The sequence below is a fragment of the Orbicella faveolata genome, unplaced genomic scaffold (genome assembly GCF_042242905.1).
Source record: "Orbicella faveolata isolate gen_17 unplaced genomic scaffold, um_ofav_v1 contig_48, whole genome shotgun sequence".
Lineage (NCBI taxonomy): Eukaryota > Metazoa > Cnidaria > Anthozoa > Scleractinia > Merulinidae > Orbicella > Orbicella faveolata.
The window spans coordinates 4,073,658-4,097,402 of NW_028301578.1; the positions used below are offsets into that span (position 1 = coordinate 4,073,658).

Consider the following 23,745-nt stretch of genomic DNA (forward strand, 5'->3'; position numbering starts at 1 on the left):
CTTCACCGTACCCAACTATTTCATGCTAAGGGGCGCATAAGGCCTCAAGAACAAGGATCAGTATCGTGAATTATTTTTACGTGAACCTTTAGTTCGAGAGTAGCACTTTAAGGAAATGGGCGGGCCCCACCGTTTTAACGGTCAAACTCTGACTTGAAGGTGGGGCTTTTTCTTTGATTTGTCAGATGTTCGCGCGAGTTGATGGTGTGATTTTTACCGGTTTCTACCCTCTTTTATCACGATAAGTGCATACTTTTATGGCTTGCTTTGTTCCCTTTATATCTTAATGTTTTCTTGTTAATTTGTTTTTGTAGAGGGTATGTCATCCGTTTGTTAATTGGCCGATGTTCAGAATTTTTGGATCCTGGATCGGATACCATCTCATGCATTTTCAGTGAATTTTCGCTATGATAATCATGATCATTGCCTGTCTTGAGTTGTTATCTCAAACAGAAATTTACTACTCTAGTTTACTCTTGGATGTTATTGTTCAATCATTTATGGCTGATTATTTTTGATGTTTTTGTTATTTTTAATTTTTTTCCCTTTTACATGGCCTTGCATTTACTGAGAACCCAGGAATGGACACTCGAAGCAAATACAAGTTACATCTGTCACCTAAGCACGAGGTGAAGAGAAATCTCTAACTGTCATGAGCTTGGACATTGATATTCGTATTGGCAATGTCTGAGGCAAATCATCAGTAGGCCATTTACATTAAAAACGTTCAAAGAAGTTGAGCATGACCAAATCGTGTTTATCACGTTGTCTACAAAATAGATACATACGGTACATTGGATTTGTAAGTTGCTATTTTGGAAGAGTCATGGCGTATGAATCCTTTTTGATTTAGAAAATACAGCGAGTGAAATTCGATTATTCAAGCTTTACACAAGTTTTTAGTGACAAAAAATTGCTTTGTTTCGAATTATTTAACTCTTTTCTTCGTAGGTTTCACTTCTTAGCTCTCGTGGCGTTAAACGATAAAATAACATCTGTCAACAAGCATTTTGTTGGCCAGTGATGCACCGATGTACTTCATGCACAACTTGAGATACCGTATGTATCTAAGAAAGAAAGTGGTGAAGTTAAGTTCAATTCCGGAAAGTTAAGATCGAATTCGAATATGTCAGAACTGGCAATAACGTTCCGTTCAGCCGTAGAGATTCCAAAACTGAGTTGTTCGGCACTGAAAATGGCGGTTTTCGATTACAAGACATCCACAGCTGTGACTTGGTCTGCGAAAAATTTAATGTGGATGTCTTTCGAGATTTCTTTGAGCATCGGAAACTAGCAAACCTTCTATAAGTCATATTTCCATATCACCTTCAGAACACGGAGGCGTTTGCAGCTCGCTTAGCAGAATGCATGTGAAACGCCTCCTGGAACACGCGAGGGTACACACAGTAAATTCGCAGGAAACGATAGCCATTTATTTACTTCTTTTAATATCCATTATCAACACATGTTAAAACTGCATGCGCCCACGTAAGCACAGTCGCAGTTGGAATCAGAAACGTTGGTGGTTATCGTAGGGATAAACCATGTCTTTATTTTTAATCCGTTATGCACGTCATGTCATCAGCACCTATAAACAATTTGTAATATATCAGGCAAAAACGACCGTATTTGACCACATATCCAAACACCAAAAGAGGGTTAAAATAGACGCATAGCGGAGTATTTTTGACGAACTTCGAGGCCTTTGGAAATGTGGTCAAACACTGTCTTGATTCTTTGATTTACATTTTCGATCGACACCAAAATTTAGGAGCAGGCGGAGAAATAAAATCGTAAAAATCTATGCTAATCAAGATCAGATATGCAAAACCGTCACCTGTTAATTACAAAATTAGGCATTTACTTGTACTGACTATTCTAGTATTTTATTTGACATTTAACTAAAACGAAAGCTTTTGTAGACAAGCTAGATGACACATTTACTAAGACTATTTGTAGTTTTTCTTCGAAAGTCGTAAAACAACAAAACTAAAGTAGTCACTCCAGTGAACCAATTAAAACTCAAAGCCAAGACACGTAGCCGACTTAAAAGGCGGGAAAAGGTGTGCGAGCGTGTCATGCTTGGTTTTAGCTTTATTTCTGATTGGATGACAAAGTTCCGCGAGGTTTTTACCCCAGTAGTTGTCCGCTGAGTAATATCTCTCTATCTGTTATTACTCGGGCTTCCGTAGGAAAGCCCGAGTCATAAAATGCAAGCGTTTTGGTCGCCAAAAGAGGGTCATGGTCCCAGGTGTTCCATGCGTAGACCATAAAAACTGGGGATGAGAAACGCGGCATTGCTCGCTCCTCGTGACAGAATGCGGTGTTTTGCGAAGAAAGTTTTGGCAAGAATCGCGCCTTATACGTTCATCACACATACAAAGATGCCGATCGTTTTCAGAAAGGGTCGGTCCACGAATTATATTGCTTGAAAGCCAGCCAGGTAAGCAAAGTTCACGCTCAAAACGTTCTCGTGAGGTAACAACTGAGCCGATTGCGGTATGAGTTCAATCTACGAAAACACTGGCAAAAAAATAGGCAGTCCCTTATAAATGAGAGTCTTTTTCATACTCCTGCCTTGATTCAATAAAAATATGTAGCTTGAATATTTCTTCATAAACTGCGTTAAGGGTCGCAAATTCTTGGAAGTTATCCGCAAAATACACAACTTGAAAGTTTATGCAAATTATGTGCAATGCAATTTAAGCCTAGTCACAGGACTGTTGTTTTCGCAAAGGAGTTTATCGTGATTCGTTTTGGCTCTGTCGAAAGGGATTATCCGCTCTCCAAAGCAGATATGACTCTTGAAAAGGGTTTAAGATCGCAACACGGCAAAGATGTTCAGCTACACAATTTACTCGGATCGTCACGACAAGTAAACAAACTTCGTACAATTTCTGCTAGCATGTACAAAGTAATCGCCATAAGTTGTAAAAAGACCTCGAAATTTTTTTTGCAAACAACTTCTCCATCAGTGCGTAGACAGCTGTGCTTCATTCCTGAATCAAAATGGTTTAAACTCAAAACTTTCGATAGGATGAGGAGGACACACTCAACGAAGCAACTTGAATAGTAAATATCTAAGCGGACCTCTTGTACTAAAAAATCCTGACTCTTTAATTTCCTTTCATCGTGTCCAATACGCGTTTTTGTAAAGTACGATTTGATACTGTGGTACGAAGCCCGAGTAAACGCGCTTAGAGCGTCTAGTTAGGATAGTGAAATGCTTCGCTGGGAAGCGCTTCTGGAGCACCCCTCCTTGTTGAAACGTTTTTCAACTAAGAGGCTAATCTCTTGCAAATGACACTGGTTAAACTACTGGTAATGAACAGCTGTAAACGAATGAGGTACATGCCATGTCAGGTGTGTACCGCACTTGTTTTAGTGCGAGACTTTGTAAGATACTGCTATCGACAAATTCGACATAAACTTAATAGCACCCAATCACAGTGAGTATTTATGGTAAGGAGCGTTATTAGAAATGAAGTAAGACGAAAGCAAATTCGTCAAGAACAAACGGGCACTGGTATTTACACTTAAGCTTCCACCTAGGAGTACTTGGAAGAACCCACTTTGCATGAAGGACAAACTATATAACTTACATTTTCGTTTCCAGCGTTTAGTTCTTTGTAGAACTCGCTTGGGTTGAAAAACAAACTATTTTTTTACATTTTGGCTTTTAACAAAGCGTTCTTTGTGCAACTCCTTTGGAGTGAAGAACGAACTGTTATTTACACTCTGGCTTCCAACATGGATTGCAGTGTGGAACTCCCTCTGCTTCTTCTAGTGGTGGTTAAGGTCACTTGTCCTCGACCAGTGATTTCCTCGTCGCGGCATAGGATCATGTTTTTAAAAGCTGCTTTCATCTTTCCGTTCAGACCAATATACAACCAAGGGTTTATGGCGCTGTTAGCCTGGCTGAACCAGTAGCAAATGTAGATAATTACATAAGGATCCCACATCGCCCCACGCCCACTCACGCCGAAGCTCACACCTTCGTCCATCTGATAGACGTGCACTGGAAGCCAGCAGAGTGCAAACACCACCACAATAATGATGAGCATTCGGATGACTTTCTTCTTGGGGATTTCCTGTTCTCGTTGATTTTCACTTACGTTATGATCCACGGGCACTTCATGGAACCACAGTTTTCGAGCAACTTGGGTGTACAGAACTGAGATCACAGCGAGGGGCAGGAGGAAGCCGACAGCAAAAAAGTAAGCATAGAAGGGCAAAATTAGAGATCCCTTAATTCGACACTTGCCTCGGATGAGCTTGAAAGCAACTGGTACGATTGACATCAAGGCCATGGATGAGATCCAAATAATTGGCGTAATGATCTTAGGCTTCCTGAACCAAATGCTCCGCCGGAAAGGATGCACAACAGCAAAGTATCGATCAAATGCTATTACAGTAAGGCAGAAAATGGAGGCGATCGTCGAGACATAAACAGCATAGTAGAGAAACCTGCAGCTAAAAACCTGAAGAAACTCAGAGCTTCCAGAGACATAAAAGTGAGTAATGCTGACAGGCATCTGAAACACAACAACCATCAAATCAGCCACCGCCATGTTAACAAACATGAAACTTGTCAGATTTCTTGTTCTTGGTTTCTTCCACACGATGTAGATCAGCAGTGTGTTACCAACCAAAGCTACGAGCATTGTTATGGCATAAAGCACGGTCAGAGACAGTACGATGGTATTATCGTCTGTCATGTTCTGTGAATTAAAACAAAACAAAAAATGTTTTCAAAGTGAAGGAACTTCTTAAAACTAAACGTTTTAAGGTCGAAAACACAAAAAAGTAATTTTTACGGTGGTTTTGAAATTTTGCGAGTTTTTACTTGATCCCAGTGGTGGTGGATGTTTGCTATTCTCTTCGACACGGGTGGAGGGTGATGGTGGGAGGGGGTGGTTATTCACCTTCTTACCACAGGACCCTCGTTTCAATTCCGCTCGCTTCCTTGAAATATTGTTTACGATGTTAGCCTAATTAGCATAAGACACCAGTTTCTTATCAAGCTACAAAGATATCATTTCTGAATATTGGAAGTACATGACATGATTTGTAGTAAGTTGAACCGATGTATTAAATACGTTTTTGTTTGAGAAGGTTTTAAATAATTAATATTTTACAGAGTACTTTAGTTCATTAGAACATTTACCACCGAGATTTTCTGTAGTTTTTGAGAGCAAATACCTCCTTCAGTATCACAGCCAAGTAGTTAAACATTCACCAAACACTCGGTCTCGCAAGCTTTTTAACTGTTCCAGTACGTTTCATCTGAATATAATTCACTGTCTTTGGAAAGTCTATGCTAAGTAAAGAGATGTGAAGTGTGATGAAAGGCCTTTTAACGGGCTGCGACGAAAATGTTACAAATTATTTCGAATAACGAGACAGAAGCGCAGCTAACAGTACTGTTCTTGATCCAAGCTCTGCTACGACTGATCAATAAACTAAAATTAAAGTGGAACTGTCATTAATTCGTAGATATGGAAGTAGCCACTGATTTCCCTTTCCCGGAGGCGTTTGAAACCGCCGCACAGATAAATGAATAGCTTAAAATAACGGAATTCAATGGTGCATTTTGCAAAAAATTCGAACTTCTAATTGATAGATTTTCTTCATGTTTTCGCCAAACGTGGAAAATCGGTAGAGAAAATGATCCACCACAAGACAAATGGGGTCACCGAACGTTCAAGATCTTTAAAATATCCAGGCAAAGCTATAGAAATGACCATCTTCCCTATCATTAATAAAGTGTATTGTCGTTTGTCTTACGATGTAGTCACTTGAGATGTAGATCGCGATGTTTCGACTGCTTACTGCTAGTCTTCTTCAGGCGATAAGGTCGACTGATTGCACGGTATCATTTATATCACAAAGGTGGGTTGTGATTGGTGCATTTTGATCCTCCTATTGTTCCATTGTTCCGGCGAGTAGCTGTTCCCTCAGTGGTCCGCTGTTGTGCCGTTCTCCTGTTGTTGTGTTTCTTGATTGTGGGTATCCATGCTTCAGGAATTTCAATTCCACTATCCCTATTGATGTTGTTAGGGTGAAGTCTGATGTGAATAGCTTCCTTGACCCTACGTGTGTACCAGTGAGGATCTCGATCAATAAACTTGACCTCATTCCAGATAGGATAGTGGCCAGTCTCGTGGGTGTGTTCAGAAACGGCGGAGGTCTGGGTACGGGCGAGTCGTATATCCCTGTCGTGTGTATTGATCCTCTCCTGCATAGATCTCCCTGTTTCCCCGATGTAGACTTTGCCGCACTCACAGGGAATCCTGTAGACAACACCATCTTGTTTAGCCGGATTGACGGTGTCCTTTGGTCGCACTAAGTGTGACCGAAGTGTCGTGTCGGACTTAAAGACGGTGCAAATGCCTTGTTGTTCTAGGCAGCGGCGGAGAGACTCCGAAACTCCTTGGACATAAGGTAAAACGGCGGTGGATCTAAATTCTGCGACAGGCTCTCATCTTGGGGTTGTTCGTGCCTTTGTGATCCTCTGTACAAAAGAGGAGGGATATCCGTTAGAAACAATTACAGATGACAGATGTTTCTTCTCTTCAGCGATTACTGATGGTTTGGTCACGAGACGTTTAGCCCGGTCGTACAGACACTTCACAATACCGCGCTTTACTGACCGAGGGGTGGTGTGAATCATACGCTAGGTACTGATCAGTATGTGCTGGTTTCCTGTAGACACTGGTGGTAAGGCGGCCATCAGGTTCTTTGTAAACTGAAGTGTCGAGAAAGGCGATCTTGTTGTTGTTCTCGATCTCCATGGTGAAACGGATTGATGGTTGTTGACTGTTCAGGTGTTGCAGGAAGACGTCAACTCTATCCCGATCCAGGATGGTGAAAGTATCATCTACGTAGCGTTTCCAGATCTTAGGCTTGCAAGGTGCAAACTCTATTGCTTGTTCTTCAAATATCTACATCTAGAGATTAGCAATAACCGCGGATACAGGGCTTCTCATGGCTGCGCCGTCTCGTTGTTCGTAAATCGATCCGTTGTACTGGAAGTACGTAGATCTTAATACGAAATCCAAGAGGTGCGCGATTTGAACTGGTGTAAGTGTCGTGCGGTCAGCCAGGCCTGCGTCGTTCTCCATTTTTTTGTAGCGCGGCTTGCACGGCGCCCTCGATCGGTACGTTGGTAAACCGTGACTCTACGTCGAAAGACATCATGATCTCGTGGTCCTGGATCGCTTCACTGGCGATGGTGGAGGCGAAGTCAGTTGAGTTCTTCACTGTGAAGCTCCAGTTACCTGCCGGGGGAGATAATACGTCAGCCAAGAAAGCAGACAGGTCGTATGCAAAGGTGTTGACACACGACGCAATTGGCCTAAGCGGTGTGTCGGCCTTGTGGATCTTCGGCAAACCATAGATTCTAGGTGGTTGTTTGTGTCGGGGTCTGATCTTATTATAAACCGCCTCCGATATGTGCCCGGTTCGTTTCAGGGTTAGCAGCTTCTCAGATAGCTTCAGGGTCAAGCGGTCTGCCGGATCTTTGTAGAGCACCTGGTGCGGTCCGGAATGAATTAGCGCTCATATTTTTGCGTGGTATTTGTCAGCGTCCAGGATTACGCTGGCGCGACCTTTATCGGCCGCAAGGACGGTGATGGAGTTGTCCTCTTTTAGGCCTTTAAGGGCCTCCTGCTGTTCCTTCGTGATGTTGGGCGTGGGTGATTGTGCCTGTTGAAGGATGGTGTTGACGGATCTCCTGACTGTGTCTGCTCGCTCCGCATCTAGTGGCCTGACTGCTGACTCAATCTTGGCGATGATCTCGGTGGCTGGGACGCTCGTAGGAATCACGGCGAAATTTAGACCCTGAAACGGAGTGGGCACATATCGGAGGCGTTTTATAATAAGATCAGACCCCGACACAAACAACCACCTAGAATCTATGGTTTGCCGAAGATCCACAAGGCCGACACACCGCTTAGGCCAATTGCGTCGTGTGTCAACACCTTTGCATACGACCTGTCTGCTTTCTTGGCTAACGTATTATCTCCCCTGGCAGGTAACTGGAGCTTCACAGTGAAGAACTCAACTGACTTCGCCTCCACCATCGCCAGTGAAGCGATCCAGGACCACGAGATCATGATGTCTTTCGACGTAGAGTCACGGTTTACCAACGTACCGATCGAGGGCGCCGTGCAAGCCGCGCTACAAAAAAATGGAGAACGACGCAGGCCTGGCTGACCGTACGACACTTACACCAGTTCAAATCGCGCACCTCTTGGATTTCGTATTAAGATCTACGTACTTCCAGTACAACGGATCGATTTACGAACAACGAGACGGCGCAGCCATGGGGAGCCCTGTATCCGCGGTTATTGCTAATCTCTAGATGGAGATATTTGAAGAACAAGCAATAGAGTTTGCACCTTGCAAGCCTAAGATCTGGAAACGCTACGTAGATGATACTTTCACCATCCTGGATCGGGATAGAGTTGACGTCTTCCTGCAACACCTGAACAGTCAACAACCATCAATCCGTTTCACCATGGAGATCGAGAACAACAACAAGATCGCCTTTCTCGACACTTCAGTTTACAAAGAACCTGATGGCCGCCTTACCACCAGTGTCTACAGGAAACCAGCACATACTGATCAGTACCTAGCGTATGATTCACACCACCCCTCAGTCAGTAAAGCGCGGTATTGTGAAGTGTCTGTACGACCGGGCTAAACGTCTCGTGACCAAACCATCAGTAATCGCTGAAGAGAAGAAACATCTGTCATCTGTAATTGTTTCTAACGGATATCCCTCCTCTTTTGTACAGAAGATCACAAAGGCACGAACAACCCCAAGATGAGAGCCTGTCGCGGAATTTAGATCCACCGCCGTTTTACCTTATGTCCAAGGAGTTTCGGAGTCTCTCCGCCGCTGCCTAGAACAACAAGGCATTCGCACCGTCTTTAAGTCCGACACGACACTTCGGTCACACTTAGTGCGACCAAAGGACACCGTCAATCCGGCTAAACAAGATGGTGTTGTCTACAGGATTCCCTGTGAGTGCGGCAAAGTCTACATCGGGGAAACAGGGAGATCTATGCAGGAGAGGATCAATACACACGACAGGGATATACGACTCGCCCGTACCCAGACCTCCGCCGTTTCTGAACACACCCACGAGACTGGCCACTATCCTATCTGGAATGAGGTCAAGTTTATTGATCGAGATCCTCACTGGTACACACGTAGGGTCAAGGGAGCTATTCACATCAGACTTCACCCTAACAACATCAATAGGGATAGTGGAATTGAAATTCCTGAAGCATGGATACCCACAATCAAGAAACACAACAACAGGAGAACGGTACAACAGCGGACCACTGAGGGAACAGCTACTCGCCGGAACAATGGAACAATAGGAGGATCGAAATGCAGCAATCACAGCCGATCTTTGTGATATAAATGATACCGTACAATCAGTCGACCTTATCGCCTGAAGAAGACTAGAAGTAAGCAGTCGAAACATCGCGATCTACATCTCAAGTGACTACATCGTGAGACAACCGATAATACACTTTACTATTGCATCTACTACGATGAATAACAACCTTTTCCTCGAAATTGCCCTATGATTGTTTATATTATTACTTAGCGCGCGCATCGATGCATGACGGGGCGTGTGAATTTGCGCGTGCAGTAAGGATGCGCAGAAACAATTGGCGCGAAGGTATCATGGTAGGTGGATTTTTACGAAAAATGCGAAAGTCTCTCTCTTTTTTTTGTTTTGTTTTGTTTGTTTGTTTGTTTGTTTTTTTGTTTGCTTTTCAAATGGAGAAGCCTGAGATAAATATTTTGCAAAAAGAATGGGGAAAAAAAGCTTTTTTTACTTTTAAGATAAAGGGAAATCTCATTAACCCATTACGGCGCCCTCTAATTAAAATTCACCGCCAGTTGTCACGTGTAAAGTGATACGCGAACTGTTCTCGATTTGGTTGTTTCATCCCAAGTTAGCTTTCGTTCTTGTCAAATTTTCTTTGTGTTAGGACGAAAACGCAAGAAAACTTATTGCCCATTTTCGTCTTCGTAGAAGCCGAAGAGGCCAAAATCTGGTAGAACAAGATCTTTGGCTCTGAGGGACCGTGGGTCGCAGCCCGTGGAGGCGGGGGGGGGGGGGGGTGGGTGCTACTTTGGGAATTTCTGGCTTGGGATGTGCCGCTGGGACCCTGGAACCCTTAGCCTATAGGCAGAGCTAGTTCAACTGAATTTTGCTACCATATACTAGAGTAAAATCCCTAAATCCCCCCATCTATCGACACTGTTGAAGCTGATTTGCGTAAATTTAAACTTGCCGATTTGCTGAGTTTTTTTTTTTTTATATTTTGTAGTGGCAATTCCTGGTTTCCTTAGTCTAGATAGAGTCTTCAACCAACTAGTCAGTTTTTTGAAAAATTAAACCCTATCCTAGACCCAAACGCTCTGATTTATATACCCTATGCTAAAGTAAACTGCTTGAAAACCATACCCTTCAAAGCGGCACATACCTATATACCCCATATATGGCTGTGTCCCCCCCCCCCGGGGAGTCGCACTGTCCGCAGTGTAACCAAGAAGAGTGGTTGAAGGAACTCGAGGACGCTAGTCCCTCCAATGAAGCTGAAGGACAAACTACAACAAGTCCTAGTCGCACGAAGTTGCTGGAGAACGGACGCGATTCCGAAACTTCAACAAGGAGAGAGGAGTCAAGCGCAGATATAGATGTAGACGATGTGGATCTCGAGATTTCCTCTTTTTGGCTTCACCAGGCATGGTTTCAAAAAATGTCTGGAGAACGAAGAAGCCTAACCTTGAGCAACATAATACCAATGTCGCCGATCGACGGCACTTACAATACAAACCTGTATAAAGGTCCCAGTCATTTTGTTGCTTCTCGGACGATTTCACTGCGACGGGATTCCGCGCCAGAACTGTAGACATCTGTTTATTTCAAGTTGTCATAACCATTGTTGTAGCAAACTGACCCATGCCGACATCTGTCAGTGTAGAGGGGATGTTTAACAGCTAATCATACCTTCTTCGAAAAAGAGTGTCGGGCTTTGTGTAATTTCGATTCCGCTTCAAAGTTATGGCCTCTTTAGTAGAAGGAAACGTCAGCATTGAGAATATCAAACTTTAAGCGTGTAGAAAAAAACCCAACCCATATCTGAAAAATCGCCGACACCCGATGTCAATTGCACCGCTCCGATAATTCACGTGCGAAAGTGAACCACTTTAAGCCAAACCGTGGTTCTGGGTATTTCTTTTGATATCACTGCGACAATAGCTTCTTAGAAAATTTAAGAGAAATGATTGTATTCTATAACTATTAAGTTTTCAGAAAATGTATAGGTTGATGTGCTTTTCTTTCAAAGCGCCAGCGTAAGAGCGCGATTTCCAAACACTGTCAATCCACCTACCATGATACTTTAATATGTCAGTTGAAGACAGCTGTTTCTGTATTCCGGCAAAAAAACCTCTCCTTTACTGACCGTGGTCACCTAAAGCAAACTGCTGTTACTGTTTGCTGTTATTATTTCATCATTCTTTTGGCTATATTCACTACCCTTAAAGTATACTAGTAACACATTTCAAGCTAGAGTGGTTACATATAATAGCCGAGGTTAAAACCTCTTGATATCTGTGTTTACATAGTTGAGAATAATCCAGATGTTTTCGGTATCACGTTCTTGTAGTTGAACTGTGAAGCATTCCTTTAGGTTAGACATCAAACACGAATTAATTGTTTCCTAACTAAACTGGGGCTATTCCTGAAAACGTGAAGTCTAGTTCGTGTACTTCTTAACAACCTTTTAACAACCTTTTAACAACCTCGCTAAGAATTCAGTTAAAAGTGCCGAAAACCGCCGGTTGGCAATTATTTTTACCTGGCTCTCTTACATCCAACACATTCAAGTAATGTAGCATGCTTCATGATTCTTAATACGGCAGCTCACAAGGGTCACCAACCATTTTAATTTTTTTAATGTTTGTGTTTGTTTTTTCTTTTAAGTTTTGTTTTCATTTTTGTTTTTTGGGTCCCTTCTAATATTTTCCCTTCGCCAAAAGGAGCTCACATGCAATATGTCTACATTTGTCGAGTTTATATCACACTCAAACACGAAAACCTCAAACAATAAAACACAGAACACGCAAACAACAAAACGATCATCGTAGAGTGTGAAAATAATTCCTTCGTTGCTTTCGAAACCAGTAGAAGTTCAGGGCCGTAGGCAGACTTTCAACACAAATAAGGCTACTCTTGCGGGCTCCTTGAAATAATTAGTTCGCTTTAAGAGCATAAGATTACATTCGTTTGCGTGAGGCTTGAGAGCTCTGAAAATGATATGCTTTTATTTATACAACGACCTTTCAACAGCTTCTTACAAGTTAACGAACTATTCACACAATATTAAAACCCAAAGAGTAAGAAGAAAAAGAAGATGAAGAAAAAATCCTTGACTTTACTTGCAATCTTTGTGACCTTTGTACTTGCTATATTCTTCTCCTGAGACAAGTGAACAAGCAATAAAGTAGTAGTAGAGATTATAGTAACCGATGTGTGATTACGCTTGACGAGCAAAACACAACGGTCAGGTCATGGATACTGCCAGCAAAGCATGATCGATGGTCTACACTCCCTTAACCTTTTGCATTTTTGTTTTCGTTCTTGTTTTTAATTTTTGTTTGCGTTTTATTCTTTTTTTGAACAGAAAAAAAAAAAAAAAACGAAGACGACAATGAAAAACAAAGACGAAACAAAACTTTAAGAAACGAAAAAAGAAGTAAAAACAAAAACAAAACAAAACAAAAGTTAAAGAACAAGAAAACAAAAACGAAAACAAAAATTAAAACAAAAAACAAAAAAAACAAGCAGGTCTTAGAAACAATTGATCTTGCTTGCTGGTTATCTCAAAGCTATTCGTAGCTGTTTACATAGTTCAGATGCTTTAGCTGCGAACCTTTCAGATAATTTAAAATTCCCTGGTGTAACCTGCCGATAACGCATTGTTTTTAGATAAAATACTATTTGCTAATTAGATCAGAAGAGAAATGGATGTCAGAGAAGACCCGATGAGTGCGTGTAACTAACAATATGCAAATTATCTTTTTTAACCGCCATTAGTTATTGTTCAATCAGCGACTTCGTCGCTCAAAAATCTGTCTCTCGTTTCGCTCGAGGGCGATGACTAATTAAGCGAAGGCCGACTGGTAGCAAGTCTACATAACGGCATAAACATAACGCCATAAGAAGGACGTCACCTCGTTATGTTTGTAGTGTGAACATGTTCACATTTTGACATATTAGCAACAAAACAGCATGAACAAAACAACATAAGGATATTTTTATTATGCCTTTATATGTCGATGTTCGTATTACCGACATAAAGCGAATACGCAGTTATGTCGCTAGTGTGAAGTAGGCCTAACACCAGTGCAAATATTACCTACTAATGTTCAAATTCAGTATGTCCTCCGGTTACAAATGAGTAGGTGACTCATTCGCAGGCAAAACCCCTTTCATTATACCGTGGATATAGACATATCCACGAGTAAAAACTGACACCAACAAATGGTATATTTCAGTATTAGCGGAATCCTTAGTTTAACCATGCATCTAAACTATTCAATTTGGGCAAATCTATTGTTAGGCCGTTGTCAACGGTCCCCGTAGTGTTAACATGCCAATTTTGATATATTAAAATTGTAACTTATACAAAAAATGATGGCGACGGAGAGTTTGTTTTTTCCTTCCTGAACAACCCGAAGCTACAAAACCTTTGTATTCATCTCTACACTATATGACAGAACGATTTTTAAGTGAACACCTGTTTAAACCAAGCTTTACACAGAGAAACGCACACATCCTCGATATTAGCTGATATTCTCCGCCCGCGCCTCAAAGGGATTGCGGTGAGAACATTTCACATTAACGAATATATCTTGAGCAGATAGAAGCTTTTATACAACCCATCGGCTAAATATCCTGCTCTAACAGATTAAGATTAAGATAACAGACAATAATATATTTGTTTTCTGACCTCGCGCGTCTGGCGGCCTATGCACACCGTTTTGATTCGAGTGTAATATGAAGCCATCACTCGAATAATCAGTGAATAATGAAACGTTTACTATTGAGAACTGATTCAAGACATGCTCAAAACAATTTCCTGTATCACTTTGATACCACACATCATGAGGCGCCAGACATTCATTTCGCGGCAAATCAAAATAACGTACCCAGCAACGAAAAGTTTTTTTAAAGGAGCTACGTCACGGTTTCTCATCTTGAGAAGTTTAGCCTAAATATTTTCATGTTGGTCGTTTGCAATCCGTGTTCATCTTCTCCATCATGACCATCCTTGTTTCTTTATGGTAAATTATTATCTCTTTGGTGTTTCAGTAAACTACAATTTTCTGTTTTCTTTCACCTTAAAGATAATTTTGTAAGTGGTCAAAATAACACAAAATGCCGAGACTGAGCCCCTTAAGTTTCTGGAAATCCCATGCAAAATACTAACGGCAGAGGTTGGATTTTGTATGTCATTCCAAGTGACCGATCTCCTAGAACTTATCATGCTTAGAATGTAGCTGCACTGTAGCCAACGAAAAACAGCTCTCCATCACCAACTTTAGCTAAGCGAGGTCATAAGTGTAAAAAGAAAGAAAAAAGAAAATAAATCTCTATACAGTAAGTACCTCAGCTTAGTGTTTGTAGATCAGAATTCTGCGTTCTAATAAAGCAGAAAACGAGTTGTTGTCACTCCAGGTTGTTCAGTGTAATTTTAGTTAGCTCTAATTAGCCCGACCTGTCATGACTGTCGGATCATATGCAGGTGGCCATGATAAGAGTATTAAGTGGCAGTCCCGCTAAAAGCGGTCCACTCGACTTCGGGACCAAAAATCATTTTCCTTCATTTTTTGTCAGTGAAAAGGGTTTGACACATATATATAAAAAAAGCAATTTATTATTTTCCAATTCCTTCTTTTTGCTTTGCCACGAGCCAAAATTGAATTTTGGCCAAACTGAGGTTGCCGACCGTGATCAGAAAGGTAAAATTCACCGATTTTGTGAAGCATGCTACGTCGCCTAAAATGCAGCTCACGGAAATTCGTTTTCATGCGAATTTTAAGGTACATTCATTACTTTGCCTGACGAAATATGGAAACTTTTCGAAAAATTCGAAGCTTACCAGCGAGGCTGGAAGATACCCTACTCCGAGGCCTTTGATCACCTACTAAAATTTAGCCAAATTTGACGGGGAAAATCTCAAAAGTTGGGTCTAAATGAAGCCTAAAAAGCACACCACAGTAAATTTCATACCTTAATAAACCATTCTATAAGTTCAAACCGGCGGGTATCTCATTGGATTGCACGCGAGAACAGATTAAAATCTGCCACAGTCAGTATGTTTACATAGCTATCGCTCGTGTCAAAGCTCATTTGCATAACCCTAGCACCCGGTGAAAATAAATCTTCTTCCCTTCAGGTTCGTTTGTTGAACTTCTGAGTAGTGGCAAATAGCTTCCTTTAATACTTGTGTACACTCTACATCCAGTTTTGAGGTGAAGGTTGCGTTAAAGTTGATCAATTCTCAAGACTTGCGCGACTCCAAAAGTAAATAATGGCGCCGGTCTGCAGAAATTAACCGTGGCCGTCGTCCTGACCCTTCAATAAGTTCTGCCGCAGAGGTAGCACTAGGAGAAGAAGAAAGTCGTAAGTTTTCATATACCGTTTAATGGCAACTGAATCCTGTACTAGTGCCAAGACTACTGGGAGCTTGAGGGCTATATGCCCGAATTTGAAAAACAACAACGAACACTTGCCGGTTGCATCGCTGGGAAATGAACCTGAATGAACGGGACACGCTTGAATGGAACTATGGTTTGCGATGAATGATGGGCTTTACTTCTGTTTTATGCTTGATGCTTGTCTTTTAGTGTCTTACACAGCGCATACAGTAAACTTCAGGATCTGTTTATCGGGCCGGTTATACAACGAAAGCTGCACCGGCTTCGTCAAAATGTCACACAAGTTGTAACCTGACCAATTATCCAGGTATCTGCATGTGAGGCCCCAAAGGGTAGGGTTTTTCAGTCGTTTGGGTCATAAAAAGGGTATCCATTTTGGCCATTTTGGTTATAAATTGGGTATGGTGTTAGCCCTCTAGTCTTGAATTGGGTATTTTCCTAAGCAGAAGCTACTTTTTCATCATTATCAATAAGACCTTCAACAAAAGCCCCTCATAACGTATGTTTAGGGCAACTGTGTCAGCCGCAACGGTCATAAATAGGCTATCGAATTTTTGGTCATGTCATAAATAGGGTAGCAAAAAAACGCAGATTTTGGTCATAAAGAGGGTAAGGGTTTTGGGAAGTGGGCCGCACACCTCCACTCAACTTTTCTGGAAGTACCCCCCCCCCCCCCCCCCTGGGCCAATTACCAGGGGTCGAGGGCAAACTCCTACCCCGCGTGCGCCGATCATTAGATTTGGCAAGATTTTCTCATTTCAATATTGATAATGAAAAAGCCACCCATTAATTTTTTGGACTAGTGCAATCTTTTCAGTATGACCGAACGACGACAATCATTGGACCTTTTCAATTTTTATCTACCTTTCCTCGGAAAAATGTAAGGAGTTGCTAATACACGAGGGCGGAGGAAGCAGACATGGACCTAAAATTCACTTTTCCTTTCCCGTTATCAGCCGTTCGTTTTTCATAGAAACCACAATGGAAGAAAATCAAAAGATGGCACCAAGAAACCTTCCAAAAACCGTCCATATTGAAGCGCGTGCAGATGTTGAGAGGCCGATTTCTCACTTTTTGTTTATAGGACTACTACCCTTCCCATTTTTTCTGACGACACCAGAATTATTGGCCATAAAAATAGTTTGTCTTTGATTTCTCCGCCTGGCGAAACATGTATTTAAGTAATGGGACATGCACTCTTACTGGTATGGGACTCAAGCGTTGGTGCCCGGAGAGTACTCCCTTATATGGGCTATGTAAGTATGGGCGGTCCCAAAGGGTCTGGTTTTTCAGCCGATTTGGTCATTAATGGGGTATAATTGTCAACTTGTTTCAAATGCAGTAGGGACGTCGGAGCCGGGGGAGATGGGAGGGGGCTTTATTCAACCCAATTTCAAGCCAAAATTACTTGAAATAATAATGTTACAAATATCTCCAGACCCCCTACAAGTAAGCGCCTATGGCGCTCGCTTGTAAGCCCCCCCCCCACCCCCCAATTCAAAATACGCTCCTCCATCCCTGAGCAGGAGCTCTTGATTTTAAACGATAAGCTCCGACCATGGGATTCAATATCACGATGCTCAAGGCCATGTGAGATCATTTTGAAATTCGACTCAAAACCAGAGAGCGAAAGTCTTCTTTAATGAACTTGTAAGCTAAAGGACATGGATAAAGAGTGTTATAAATAGATTCAGTAGCTCGTCAATCTCAGTGTAGCGTCAAGTCATAGTGTAACTGTCACCAAACCTTTTCTGTTGTAAAAAAAAATACGGCCAGTGGTGTTTGCTGAACTACGGGCGAAAGGGTTCAATCGCATCTTTTGTTTTATTGCTGCTAGGTCCTATTCAGTGATGGTTATGAATATAAGTCTGTATTAACACTACTTTTAATTCACATATGTTAATGCTCGCTATACATTGTATATGTAGAAATGTTCTCAAATATGTATTTTCTTCGGGCTATTATGATTTTTACAGACAGCATGAGGATGTAACACTGACGTATGCCGGATGCGATATAACACCTTTAATAAAAAAGCCTATTGCATTTTAAGACAATTACGTTCAAAGTCCACACCGTCACTTGAGTCCCATACCAGTAAGAGTGCATGTCCCATTACTTAAATATATGTTTCGCGAGGCGGAAAAATCAAAGACAAACTATTTTTATGGCCAATAATTCTGGTGTCGTCAGAAAAAATGGGAAGGGTAGTAGTCCTATAAACACAAAGTGAGAAATCGGCCTCTCAACATCTGCACGCGCTTCAATATGGACGGTTTTTGGAAGGTTTCTTGGTGCCATCTTTTGATTTTCTTCCATTGTGGTTTCTATGAAAAACGAACGGCTGATAACGGGAAAGGAAAAGTGAATTTTAGGTCCATGTCTGCTTCCTCCGCCCTCGTGTATTAGCAACTCCTTACATTTTTCCGAGGAAAGGTAGATAAAAATTGAAAAGGTCCAATGATTGTCGTCGTTCGGTCATACTGAAAAGATTGCACTAGTCCAAAAAATTAATGGGTGGCTTTTTCATTATCAATATTGAAATGAGAAAATCTTGCCAAATCTAATGATCGGCGCGCGCGGGGTAGGAGTTTGCCCTCGGCCCCTGGTAATTAGCCCAGGGGGGGAGGGGGGGGGAAGGGTACTTCCAGAAAAGTTGAGTGGGGGTGTGCGGCCCACTTCCCAAAACCCTTACCCTCTTTATGACCAAAATCTGCGTTTTTTGCTACCCTATTTATGACCTGACCAAAAATTCGATAGCCTATTTATGACCGTTGCGGCTGACACAGTTGCCCTAAACATACGTTATGAGGGGCTTTTGTTGAAGGTCTTATTGATAATGATGAAAAAGTAGCTTCTGCTTAGGAACATACCCAACTCAAGACTAGAGGGCTAACACCATACCCAATTTATAACCAAAATGGCCAAAATGGATACCCTTTTTATGACCCAAACGGCTGAAAAACCCTACCCTTTGGGGCCTCACATGCAGATACCTGGATAATTGGTCAGGTTACAACTTGTGTGACATTTTGACGAAGCCGGTGCAGCTTTCGTTGTATAACCGGCCCGATAAACAGATCCTGAAGTTTACTGTATGCGCTGTGTAAGACACTAAAAGACAAGCATCAAGCATAAAACAGAAGTAAAGCCCATCATTCATCGCAAACCATAGTTCCATTCAAGCGTGTCCCGTTCATTCAGGTTCATTTCCCAGCGATGCAACCGGCAAGTGTTCGTTGTTGTTTTTCAAATTCGGGCATATAGCCCTCAAGCTCCCAGTAGTCTTGGCACTAGTACAGGATTCAGTTGCCATTAAACGGTATATGAAAACTTACGACTTTCTTCTTCTCCTAGTGCTACCTCTGCGGCAGAACTTATTGAAGGGTCAGGACGACGGCCACGGTTAATTTCTGCAGACCGGCGCCATTATTTACTTTTGGAGTCGCGCAAGTCTTGAGAATTGATCAACTTTAACGCAACCTTCACCTCAAAACTGGATGTAGAGTGTACACAAGTATTAAAGGAAGCTATTTGCCACTACTCAGAAGTTCAACAAACGAACCTGAAGGGAAGAAGATTTATTTTCACCGGGTGCTAGGGTTATGCAAATGAGCTTTGACACGAGCGATAGCTATGTAAACATACTGACTGTGGCAGATTTTAATCTGTTCTCGCGTGCAATCCAATGAGATACCCGCCGGTTTGAACTTATAGAATGGTTTATTAAGGTATGAAATTTACTGTGGTGTGCTTTTTAGGCTTCATTTAGACCCAACTTTTGAGATTTTCCCCGTCAAATTTGGCTAAATTTTAGTAGGTGATCAAAGGCCTCGGAGTAGGGTATCTTCCAGCCTCGCTGGTAAGCTTCGAATTTTTCGAAAAGTTTCCATATTTCGTCAGGCAAAGTAATGAATGTACCTTAAAATTCGCATGAAAACGAATTTCCGTGAGCTGCATTTTAGGCGACGTAGCATGCTTCACAAAATCGGTGAATTTTACCTTTCTGATCACGGTCGGCAACCTCAGTTTGGCCAAAATTCAATTTTGGCTCGTGGCAAAGCAAAAAGAAGGAATTGGAAAATAATAAATTGCTTTTTTATATATGTGTGTCAAACCCTTTTCACTGACAAAAAATGAAGGAAAACGATTTTTGGTCCCGAAGTCGAGTGGACCGCTTTTAGCGGGACTGCCACTTAACTACGTTTGCTTAGTTTTTTTCTAATTTGTCCTTGTAGGTGAAGAAGAAAGGAGAGAAAACGGAATAAATTTCAGCCGCCGAGCTACAACTGAGAATCGTAATTAACCTTACCAAATAAAGCCAATAATGCAAGAACAGATTAACTGTTGGGGATTGAAGAAGAGTTTTATAGGGCAGTTTCCTTGGATTTAGGAAATGGAAATTACAAAACTTCAACTTATTCTAGTGCTGTTTTCATTGCTTTATGGCTAATTTTGAGGTTTAGAGAAAGTAAGAATTTTAAACGATTTATTTTAAAACATAAAATTTTCATTTTATTTACAATTATGTTTGAATATCTCGGCCTCGGGTTTATTCTTAAAATATTCTTCAAATTTCGTAAATTTCAGCCTCGATATTCTTATAAAATAAATTCTTATATCAATAGATAAAAAAAGAGGGTAACTTGGAATTTCCCGAAAATTAAAATGTGGTTCTAGGACAAAGTCGGCACTTAAGAAGGTTTGTTTCACTAACATAACAAGCGACAAATGAAGATGGGTTTTAGCAAGATCTATAGCTGAAGTTCGGTTACGATATATGTTTATTCGGAAAATTACAATAACACGGAGATACTGTTATAACGAGGCTCTGAGCAAAGAAATGAAGAATTAAACTTACGTACCTTAAAAATGGCTGTTCTTAGAGAGGAGTTGCCTGCCTTTCGTGTGTTAACACAGAGTGCAAAACTGTCATAAAACCCATTATACAGGCGGTGAAATTTTCGAAGGGCGCGGATCAATTTGATAAGCCGCGCCCTGCCCTATTTTATTTTATTTTTTTAATTAAAGTTCACATTACATTTATAGACGTCATTTGTTTCACAGTGGTCATCTATTTGAGACAACTGCTGGATTTAGTACGCCAAGAGCACTTAAAAGCGCTGTACTGTATTTATTTCAGCACGAAGTCATGCGGACAAGAGTAGCAAGTCCTCTGTTTCGCGCCGTTGTGTATCATCCTCTACTCCTCTACTTAGAACCCTTTTTGGGGCAAACTTTGAAAAATCTAGCTTCCTAATGCAAGTTTTAACTCTGCAGATTACAAAAAAACACAAAACTGAAAAAGGTAATTTTGTATCGTTTAACTCTGGGGTGTATCATGAAGGGAAAATTTTACTCATTCTTTCTTTTCTCTCTCTCTATTTTTTTACGGGGAGGTGTTGAATATAGGGTTTTCCTCGTTGGTTCGGTGTCATCTAGAGCATGATCTTTTGGCATATAATATGTATGAAAAGAGAAAACAAAAAGAAACAAAAATATAATAATAATAATAATAATAACAATAATAATAAAAACAGAACAAAATTTAAAAAATATATATTTAAATTCTCTCAACGCTAACGGATAAATTGGAAAACGACCGACCCGGATGCTTAAAAACGGCGCAATGTGGGCTGCCGAAAATGAAACGACTTTTTGAAAACCTTCTTGAACAGTTGAATTTAACGCGGGCTAAATTAAAAGGCGGTGAATGGCAAATGCAACACTTCGCGAGAAGGCAAGACCTGCGTTTTTCTTTACATCCAAAGACATTTTGACTTTCAAATTACGAGACTTCAACTTATTCTAATGTTCAAACTCTCAGATGTCAGTTATAAAAACAAACAATAAAAATGGGGACTTAAAGACACTCTCTTCGCCTTGCAAAAAATCGAGACTCCGAGAGAGCTTCGTGAGTAAAATCGAGACTGTGAGACGCACATAATTGCTAAAAAGAAAAGGACTGTGAGACCCGTAAAATTCGACGAAACGTTTGCGAGACCAATGGTTTTTGAAGGACCCGATTAGCCACCATTAAATTAATGTAGGCATGCTCTAACGGGCATGAATTAAGCGTTTCTGTGGTCCTGTGTAAGGCGATCCAGGTTTTATGGAGGGGAAAAAAGTTGTTTTTCCAAATTTATAGGGATGGTAACATGGTAGAAGGAAACATTTTGCACACAATTATCCAGTGGAATAAAAAGACAAGGTATTTCGTTTGCCACCAACATGCGTACGCATGGAAAATTAGTAATTCATATTTTAATTAAAACTCAAATTGTCTTCATCAATAAGATCTGTCGTCTTAATGGCGCGCAATATAGTTTTGTGTACATCTTAGCAATTAGATAGAGCTGTAATGATATCAGTTAACCAAACTTTACCGAGCTCAAAGCAAACGCTTAATTGCTACAGGAAGTCTTAACTCAGTTGTAAGGAATTGCAACTTTCACCTCAGTAGCCGAAATATTTCCTGTGTCGATTAATTAACATATCAGTTTGCGAAAAAATGAAAACATTACGTATTTTCGACTCTAATGGGTGAAAATGAGTCAATAGATCGACAACTGAAAATGAATAACACGTAGGAAATGATGAGTGAAGAAGAGACGGTATATTGGTTAATAGTATGTTGTTGGAGAATCAGGATCTCTACCGAAAGGCCTGTCTTCTTAATGGCCCACAACGCAGTCTTGTACACGTGTTGGCACTTAGAAGGGGCTGTGACTATATCAGTTTACAAACCTTAGTGTAGAAAAGGAAGAAATAGGGTGACTTTTGAAATTTCGACTGGTTTCTTCTATTAAAAGCTTAAGAATAGGACGATAAAAATGGGGAAAACATAACTCAAAAAAAATCCATTTAGTCATTTCATTTATTTATTTGTATATCTGGTTAAAGCTGAGCAAATCTAGCACTTATTCTTGTAAACTTTCGGTTTAATAAAAGGTTTTCTGTCTATATATCTTCCCAGAAGCTTCATAAAAATTCTTATCTTTGCCAAAGTTTGGAAGTTATCGCGCACGAAGCACAATTCAGACAACTCAGTTGAGAAGTAGTGCACTTTGTAACTGGCAGCTGAAATTTGAGATCTGTAAATTTCTCGATAGCTTATGGTCTAAAGGTTTAGCTCCTACACTCTTTTTTTTTTTCTTCTTTTAATAAGACTATTGTTTTTCCGGCCGAGGTTGAATATTGTCGTTTTAATTTTCCGCCGATTTTAGGGTGAAAATATTCGTATGAAAATCTCTTACATCATATAGTGTAGGGCATATCTGTTTCCGAATGTATTTGGTGATTGAATGGTGTTAAAGTAATTTTGGAGCCAGTCTGTATGTATTGAAGCCTAATATGAAGCCCATATTGTCTTACAGAAATGTTATTAGCATCGAACATACGGCTAGTACTGTTTTTGTTGCTTTATGGCTGATTTTGAAGTTGAGAGAAAGGAAGAACTTTATATGATTTATTTTAAAATATAAAGCCTTTCAGCACACGAAATTATGTTTGAATATCTCAGCCTCGGGTTTATTCTTAAAATATTCTTAAAATTTCGTAAATTTCAGTCTCGATATTCTTATAAAATAAATTCTTATATAAATATATAAAAAAGAGGGTAACTTGGAATTTCCCGAAAATTCTTGTTAAATGAGGTTCTTGCACAAAATCAACACTTTAGCAGGTTTGTTTCATTAACATAACAAGCGACAAATGAATATGAATTTTAGATCTTTTTTTAGCAAGATCTCTAGCTGAAGTTCAGTTACGATATATGTAAATTCGGAAAATTCAGTCACACGGAGATACTGTTATAACGAGGCTCTGAGCAAAGAAATGAAGAATTGAACCTACGTACCTTGAAAATTTTAAAATACGAAGCACAATGCCAAGGCTGTTCTTAGAGAGGAGATGCCTGCCTTTCGTGTGTTGACATAGAGTGCAAAACTGTCATAAAACCCATTACACAGGCGGTAAAATTTTCG

The 23,745-nt window shown here is 40.7% G+C and overlaps 1 protein-coding gene, 1 long non-coding RNA gene and 1 pseudogene across 2 annotated transcripts; 1 reads left to right on the top strand and 2 right to left on the bottom strand.

The window, feature by feature from the left end:
* Positions 1-1,427: 1,427 nt before the first annotated feature.
* Positions 1,428-23,745, bottom strand: LOC149096056 (substance-P receptor-like). Its single transcript, XM_089281283.1, has 2 exons — positions 23,619-23,745; positions 1,428-4,721 (listed from the first exon to the last, which is right to left on the bottom strand). Exon 2 carries the CDS (start codon positions 4,716-4,718, stop codon positions 3,732-3,734), a length of 987 nt encoding a protein of 328 aa, XP_089137409.1. The 5' UTR covers positions 4,719-4,721; positions 23,619-23,745; the 3' UTR covers positions 1,428-3,731.
* On the bottom strand, positions 5,792-11,942 carry LOC149096057 (uncharacterized; annotated as a pseudogene).
* Positions 18,857-20,179, top strand: LOC149096058 (uncharacterized). Its single transcript, XR_016204597.1, has 2 exons — positions 18,857-19,491; positions 19,999-20,179. It is a non-coding gene; the product is annotated as an uncharacterized LOC149096058 (long non-coding RNA).

What these genes read in the sequence shown, in the direction of transcription:
- LOC149096056 (XM_089281283.1), bottom strand. Translation starts at nt 4,718, where the DNA reads ATGACAGACGATAATACCATCGTACTGTCTCTGACCGTGCTTTATGCC.